At 38.5% G+C, this 8694-nt stretch overlaps 1 protein-coding gene across 1 annotated transcript in view; it reads left to right on the forward strand.

Annotated features, from left to right (window-relative positions):
- LOC140513806 (uncharacterized) overlaps positions 1 to 8288 on the forward strand; it is a 66389-nt gene extending 58101 nt beyond the window's left edge. Inside the window, 2 exon segments of the mRNA XM_072623803.1 lie at positions 2186 to 2239; positions 7761 to 8288. Coding sequence (XP_072479904.1) covers positions 2186 to 2239; positions 7761 to 7919 — 213 coding nt within the window. The 3' untranslated portion in view covers positions 7920 to 8288.
- The last annotated feature ends 406 nt before the right edge of the window (positions 8289 to 8694 follow it).

Here is an 8694-nt window from a genome sequence, read left to right on the forward strand (position 1 = left end):
GAGTCTGGAACCTGCCACCTCCATTGAAAGCAGCCTGGCTTAACCTGAGGGACTTTGGCTCCTGGAGAGGTGGATTGTTTATTAGCTTTCATTTTCTCTTGTCTGTCTGTTCAATCTATCTCTGACCGTTCCATTGCCTACAAAACAGTCAAAGTAAGGGTTGCCTAGGTCCACCTTAGTTTCTCTTGAAGCTTAGAATGGAAGCAGAGCCTGAACATATCCTGATGACCTGGGATGAATGAGAGAGTGATATTTGGGAAAGAACTAACAGGCAAAGTGAATTATAGAAGATCAGAATGGTAGGACCATAGCTGTTGAGTTTGGAGGGACATCAGAGGTTATCTGATCCTACTCCCTTACCTTACAGATAAGAAAACCAAGGTTAAATGACTTGCCCAAGGTCACAAGTGTCAAAGCAGGGACTGTCGTTTTTGGTAATAAAAATTTCATGGAACAAGGTAGTTTCAGGAAATGCTGCTGAAGAGAAAAACCAAAATATGTTTTACTTTATCATATTCTATGATATTAGAGTTTAGTTAAGCCCTATTCCACTCCATCCAATCCCTTTCTGTTCTAATAAATCTTTTCCTGCTCCATTTCATTTCATTCCATTCCTTCCATCCCATGCCATTTATTCAGCAAATTTGATTGGTACCCCATCTTGCTGTGTCAGCTATCAAGTTGGTTCCACACCCACTCATGATCAATGAATTTAATATTGTGCCACAGACCAAACAAGTCCCACTCTGCTTTGAGTAATGAGGAATAAAAATGCTCATGTTGAGGTGGCATTCTGCCTGGTGGTGTTAACACTAGTGCCACTCTGGGAATTGGGAATAACATACATCCATGGAAAAGATAACCTTCAGGCAGCAAAAGTAAAGACCCAGAGTGTGATAGACTTTTTCCTAGATGGAACAACCTACATGTCTGCCTTTTCTCTCTTCAAGTATTAAATTGAGCTGTTCCCCAAGAAAGCCGACAAGTGTGATTGCAGCCAGAAACGTCCCTCTTTGGCAGATGGAGGGGCTCTTTGACTTTCCTTCCCTGGCACAGCCTTCATGCATAGTTGAGGTTGGGCAAGAGATATGGATTGTGAATCAGGGAGATTTTAATGAACATGAAAAATACAAAGCTCATTCTTGGCACTTGTCATTTTTGTCTCCACATCTATGATTTTCTAAAAAAAAAATTGTTGTACTCAAACAACTCAAAAGGAATAAGTTGGTACTTCATCAAAACTTTATGCTGCTCTTCCTTTATCACAGTTAAGGAAGCTTATTTAGAGTAAGATCAATCACCTCATTTATACTTGATTTTCCCTTCATTAAAAAACCAAACTAACCCAAACAACAACCAGCACAAACACCCCCATTCTCCTTCTCCCGTCCCACTCACAGGTTAAGTTTTCTGTCTTCTATAATCATAATCGAGAGAAAAATCTGTTGAGCATGTGTCCTATATTCTTGAGCTTAGTTGACTCCACTGTGTGTTTGAAATATAGCAGTATGTGGAAACACTTATACAAACTGTGGTAACAGAGCTTTTTTCCTCTCAACATAGCTTTCCTTTCTGCCAAGAAGTTTTTTTTTGGCAGTTTTTAAAAGGTTCACTCTATTAAAAATGTTATGGACCAAATGGTTTTCTTAGCATCTTTACTGGGGGCACTAACTTAAAACTACAGATGGATTGGTTGCAGAAGCCATGATGTTGAATTTATTTACTTGGAGAATTGTTACAAATAATCAAACACTACACCCCTGGAGCATTTAGTTTATGCAGTTTGTTAAAAGGGAGTGAGATACCATTCTCCTCCTCTCCCCCTCCTTGCCCCCTCGATGGCTGGTTTCTACCATAGCCATTTCATGGGGCGGTACTAGATCTGTGCTAGATTGGTTTCTAGTGCTTGTATTTTAAAATGTATTTTCCTCTTTATGTGATTGTTGATGACACTAGTGGGCCCCTGGGCACTCCAAAGGACTTTATTAAAAGCTGAAAAACCACTAACTTTTCTCTTGTGGTTTATCTTTCTGACACGACATTCTTTTCATCTAGTTCTGTTTCCAAAATATGTGTATGCAAATGTCCACAGGAAACACAGAGTATTGCTTTTAAAATAGACATTCACCAAATTTGATCCATACTGCTACATTTGTTTCTTCTCTCCTCCCTTCCCCCTCTCTAGAACAAGAAGCTTCTTTTCGAAAAGATGAAAGGTGGACAGAGACAGAGAAGGAGGGTAACTTACAGTCTTGACTATTTTTCTATGTTATGTTATCTGAAGAGGGTTGTTGACAAATGCTGAGACCTCAGGTTGTTCTGAAGCAACTTTAGAGTCTCATCATAAGCATTTATGAAAAATTAGGAGAGTGGTCCAGCATAAAGAGGGACCTTGCTTTGAAACTACATCCCCAGCTCTCTGATAGGCTGCTGAGACTTTGGACTACAGTATTAAAAACTCATAGCTACTATAGTTTCAATTCTTTGAAAACTCATTAAGTGCTTACTCTGTTCCTAATTTTGTGCTAGGTACTGTGGGAGATCCCAGAGAAGCCACTAAAATGAGCTCTGCCCACAAACCTTTGATAGGGCCCAACTATTTGTTTTTCTGTATGTCTCCATGTACTAAGCTTGCATGCAGCCTGGTTGAGGAGACAGCTTACATATATGAAACACTTACTAAGTGATACAATAAAGTCAAGGGCTAAATTCCATGGTTCAAACAATAATTTATAGAAGCATTTTGTTAGAGAAGCTAAATTCAGCCATTTCCTCATACAGTTTGCCTAGACATATTCTTGTCCTTTTCCTGGCCAGATTATGCCAAATTTTCTAACTTAGCTATGTTCGTTTGCCACATGTCACATGTATCTGTTTGGAGATTTCAACACTATTTCCTCACCCTAGTCATCCAACACGGACTCAACTGTTTACGGTGTTCTTTGACTATTACGACATTTTCTTGAAGGGAACTGAATGGACTTGAGCTTTTAATGAATTGTTTTTAAGCACTGACGCTCACAAGTTGAACATATGAAGCCTTGCTATCCCACCAACACTCCACCCTTAGAGTTTACAGTTTTATCTCTTACTCCTTCCAATCTGATGAAAATATGGCTGTTACCAAGTCAACACCTATTTTGTGTTGAATTTTAAAAAAAAACAAACCAAGGACAACAGCACAAGCTTTTCACATGAAGACTGTTAACACAGAAAAAACAAAAACAAATAGTTTGGCCCTATCAGAGATTAGGGAATTAGACGATAATAGTTGCAAATTGTTCTGAATAATATTCTCCAATCTATTTCCTTACTGCTGATGAGTTTTCCTTTTTCTGGCCTTAGAGTTATATAGGCTGTCCAGAAACATCATTTATCCCTATAGCTCCATGTCACAAAGCTCCAAGCTTCTGCCTCAGTCTGAGAAAGAACAGATATACCCAAAGCAGGATTTATAAGAGAGACTCATAAGGTATCGAAAGGATAGAAAAATACCTTATTTGGCAGAGTTAAATTACCCGGTTTAGGAGTCTTTGCCACTTGAGAATTGCCATTTGCAATCTTATAGTTGGAGGAGGAAAAGGGCCTGAGGGAGTAGTGACCGTGGAGGAACATGCAGAGTTCTAGGTCCCTACATCCTTATAAGTATGCTAGTAAATGGCCATTATATGGAGATTGACCAAGAAGTAGCCCATGATTTCCATTTCCTCTATTCTTCAAGGTGCATAAATAACATCTGCAGTAAATTCAGCAAAGAGCCTTAGTTTTTGTCCACTCCCTATTCCACCATCCCTCTGTCCTTCCTTAGGGAATGTCAGTGGGTAACTACTTAGGTCTTATCCTTAGGGAACCTAGATACCAAAATTTTGGAACTTTGGCCAGGCTTTATATTTTAGCCTCAACTTCCTTCACATGGAAAAGGCCTAGAATTTATGTCCAGGAATGTCAATGTGACCCAGTGGTATCAAGTACTGTCTGTTCTCCTGGAGCATACAAAGATCATGTCCTCAAGCCAGAAGTATTGGGTCTCAATCCTCTTGAGTAACAGAAGTTGCCTTCCCTATAATCAGTATTCAGATGGACTTCACAGTTTGATTGAGAGACCTTAACCATCTCATTAAGTTCATGATTCAGAAAGAAGAAATTCTGGACTAGTTTAAAAGCAACACTTCTCCCAAAGAAGCTTAGCATAGGTTGTGGCTTTCCAGACAAAAAAAAAATCAAGAGCAGAGATCCAATTCTTATTTTTGTTCCAGACAAAAGAAAGACAAAGAAAAGAAAATGAAGACCTGAGTGCTAGATCTGGCTCCATTAACTATATAAACCGCATGATCTAGGCTGAATCAAACTTCCCTGTGTCTCAATCCTTTTAATTGTGAATTGGGTTAAATTCTTGTCCCACCTTACTTCTTGGCTCAGTGACAATATGATATGAAAGTGCCTTTATTTCTTTAGAAGAAAGGTGCTAGATAATAAACAGAATTATGGATTGATTGTTCTTCTAAGTTAGAACAGACTATTAAGGATTATCCATCAATTGCCTGTCTATCCCCAAATTTAAAATTTATATTTTTGAATTTCAGTGCTTTTGTGTTTTCAAAGAATTATAGTGACCAATTATGGTTTCCAGAGAGTAAGAGTGAGGCAAATTTAAACCCTGCCTCAGGTACTTAGTAGCTATGGGACCCTGGGAAAGTCACTTAATCAGTGTCAGCCAAAGTTCTCGGCACATAATAGGTGCTTGATAAATGCATGTTGCCTCACCTCAGTTTCCTTGCTTGTAAAATAGGGATAGCAAATAGTTCCTACCTCACAGGGTTCTTGTGAGATTGAAATGAGATAAGATATACAGCACTTTGCAACCTCAAAGTGCTACATAAATGCTAGTTACTTTTAGTATTTTTTTTTCACATCTCTTCTTTCATGCTAACCCTGTGAGTCTTGGAGGGAAACAAGCTATTATTCTCATTTTACAGGTAAAAAAGTTGAATCCCAGGGAGACTGAGCAGCTATTACAGAGGCATATCTGAGAGAGTGGCAGTGCTCACACATCATAAAAATAATAAAAAAGTTGACATTTATAGAGCACTCCTAGGTTTTACCAAGTGCTTTCCCTACATTATCTTATGTGAGCCTCATAGCAGACCTGTGAAGGAGATGTTATTATTATCCCCATTATATAGATGAGGAAAGTGAGAGATTAAGTCACTTGCTTGTGGTCACATAGCTGGTGAATCCTGCTCTTCCCCATTTCGAATCCTCTGTGTGCTACTACCCGTTGTGGTATGCTGTCTCTTACAGTGTGATACTGCTTTCCCAGCCTATGTCTGCTAGTCTATTTGCTGGGTCATAAAAGCTAGTTTTAATAGGGAACTGAAAAATTCTCACAAATGGAGGTACTGAATTGCAGTGGAACTATTTGGGTGGTTTAAAAAACATTCAAATAAATTCTCTTTTCTTTTTCTTTCCCTTCCTGTTATTTTTCCTGTTTCCAGCCTTCACCACCTTTCCCTCCCTTGCCCCTCAATATGGCACTTCCTGGGTCTGGGTAGATGGTGAAACATTCAAATGTCACATAAAAACCCATTGCCAGTGGTAATCTCCCTAAACTTCCATCTTAGTCCAAAGTGCTGCATATGGTTTAGATGAGACTTTATGTGATCATCCAAAGCCAACCAAACATTCAGATTTTCACTTGTAAAACACTTTTCAGTCAACCCTTAAATGTCTTACTCACTGTTCAGTCTTTACACATATTCAATTAATATTGGAGAACTCCCCTTTATTTAGTCTAAAAAGTATTTAAATTCACCTAGCAAGAAGATTTCCCAGAAAATGACTTAAAAAAAAAAACCCATATCACCCTTCACACAGGAATTTCCACAAATTTCAACCAGGTTGGATGGTTTCACTTCTGAGCCTGTTTCTTAACTTGCTTTGAAGTAGAGCCCCAATAAGAAAGGATACAGTGTTAGCAGGAGAGCTTGAAAACCTTCCCACGATTGAGTCATTTAGCTGTCAGATGCAAAAACTGATCCCCCAATCTAGTATTCAGGGGAGCATGCTTAGTTAAGTGCTCTAAGGGAGCATAGCACCTCCAGATGAAGCTTTGAGAATGGAAATGTGGTTTTTTGACCCACAAGGAGCCCCATCTGGACACAAAGCCCCTGCAAAATGTTGCCTCAGTGAGTCTGTTTCACATGTAACTGAATTACTAATCATTCTGGAATCATAAAATCCCGAAGTCCCTTTCTTATTTTTGTTGGGTCATTGGAAAGACTCTTCAATAAACAAATATCTTCAAAAGCTTTTGCAACAATTTTACTTCCTGCTAAAGACTATCCTGCAAGGCTCCAATTGCTTGCTCCAACTCCAAATGCTACAAAATAGATGTGAGTTGGAGCAGCAATGGACAAACTTTTGACTCATTCCACATGCCACCAGAGGGAAGAGTGTTACACACTGTAGAGGCCAGCACTGGATATACAGGCTTTTCCCAAAGTGTATAGCTTTTTAATTTGACCAGCTGGATATGTGTGAGTACTAGAGACTCCCACAATGCCTCTCTACTTCACTACTGTTTAGTACTTGAATAGAAAAAAAATCACTTATGCAATGAAAAAAGTCTTTTCAATAGCTTTTGAATTTCAGTTTCACTTCTGGTGTGCTTATAAATCTTCAGAGCTATTTTTTAAATTTTATTTTATTTTTCATTTTTAACAGTTCATATCACATAAAACAATTCCAACTTTTGGTGAGGTGATGCTTCTTTTTAAAGCATTTACAATACAGATCACAAAAGAATTTTTTTAAAACATTAACCAACTGAGACACAAATAATATTTAAGTTGCTAACTTCACAAGCTCTTGACCTAATTGTCTCCACAGTATTACTAAGAATGAAAGGACCCTAACTTATTGTTGTTGGTCTAAAGTCCTAAGCCTAATAGCTTAATTTTAGACTTAACCTCGGATGTTTTCCTACCAACAATCTATAATTGAATAGATCTGGTATTAAACTCACAAACCTTTTGACTCTAGGAAATTGCCACTAAGAGTAGGAACATTTCAGGGAACCAATATCTCCCCAACTTCATGTCAGTTCCAGGTAGGAGTGGATTGCCAACTTGCATTCAGTCAGGCTTAAAGTCGGCCAGGTGTCAGCGGGGAAATTGAGTCAGGAGAATTCTACCTCAGCCCAGGCTGAACAGCCGCTCTCCCACCATTCCCATGAGATCACCTTTTTCAGTTCATACCAGCATCTCACAGGCTCACTGGCATCATGGATTGGAGGCTCAGACCACTTTTCTTGCTATCCATACCTGGAGTTAGACTCAGAAGAACATTCATTTAATAGTCTCACAGAGCTATTTTTTTTCTAGTAAAGTATTTGATAAACCAAAAAAAATTAAAACCACCCACAGGAACATAGCATGAGAATTTTCCTGTATATAAGGATCAATAGCTAGGTTATTGGAAGGCTTATTCACTCAAGCACTCATATTTGCACAGATAAAGCATGCCAGATTATGGCGAGGGAGGGAGGGAGGTTGGTTGTTAGCTATCCTACAGGTTTAAGTTAGAAGCATAGATTCTAGTTAGCACCCTGAAATAATATTTCACTCAATAGAATCCTTCAGTAATGCCCATCACAAAGTGGTCCAGTTTATAGGGCATATCATAATACATTGCTTCCATGTGTTTTCCTGTGTTATGCATAACTGATCCTTTTTTACATCACTAAACTATGTATTTTTCAGAATGTGAACCCCTATCTGCAAGGCAGGGACTGGACAACGTGGTGGCAAAGAAGTCTGTGCCTCATTTTTCTGACGAGGACAAGGATGATGAGTAAAATGAAGAAGGTTAAAGAAAACAGATGCAGCCCATTAGATCACAATATTGCTTACGTGTATTGACTATTAAAACCCTAGTGAATGGCAGCATGTTTATTGTTTATGTAATTATGGATGAAAAGCAGCTGTATTTATGACATCGTGTTGTCATAGATAAAGAAAAGATGGCTCTGCTTTCTGTTAAATTACGGTAATAGGAGCTTTTGGGTTATTTTGTTTCAGGCCTGGAGTGAGCTTGAAAATTAAAGTGATTTTGATAGCTAGTGTATACGTCTTCAGTCATAAAAAGCAAGACCATAAAATTTACTCTTTCGTTGTAGTTTAAATGGTATTTGGGGCTCTAGTTTGATACCTATTACTGTGATTTTGATTGCTTAGTTCACCAAGCCCTTGGGCATTGTTATACCCCAATAAATATTATTTTACTCATGATGAGTAGCTGATGCTTTCCACTTGGCTCTGTCTTTATAAGTAGGTCTAGAGATGACCATGTTTATAAGGATCTTTAAAAATACACTTGGTAAGTAGACTCACTTGATCTGTATCTTGGCTGTTCATTGACTTCATATACCAAGCTGCAAAGGTTTCCCCTTGCCCAGATGGCTGAAGAGATGTGCAACTTGCCTTCAGTTTAAACATCAGAAGTTTACAAACTGATTTGCACAAACACATTAGAGATGAAAGTAACTTGGTGAGCTTATGGCAACACTTCTGTATGTATTTCATTCAAGGTAGACCTGTTCCCTGATTCATCATCTATAAAATGGGAGTTGGCCTTCTCATCAGTTTTGACCAAATAGGAAGGCTGATGATAAAGTAAAATCCTTCAGCTTAAAAG

The sequence above is a fragment of the Notamacropus eugenii genome, chromosome 7 (assembly GCF_028372415.1).
Source record: "Notamacropus eugenii isolate mMacEug1 chromosome 7, mMacEug1.pri_v2, whole genome shotgun sequence".
Lineage (NCBI taxonomy): Eukaryota > Metazoa > Chordata > Mammalia > Diprotodontia > Macropodidae > Notamacropus > Notamacropus eugenii.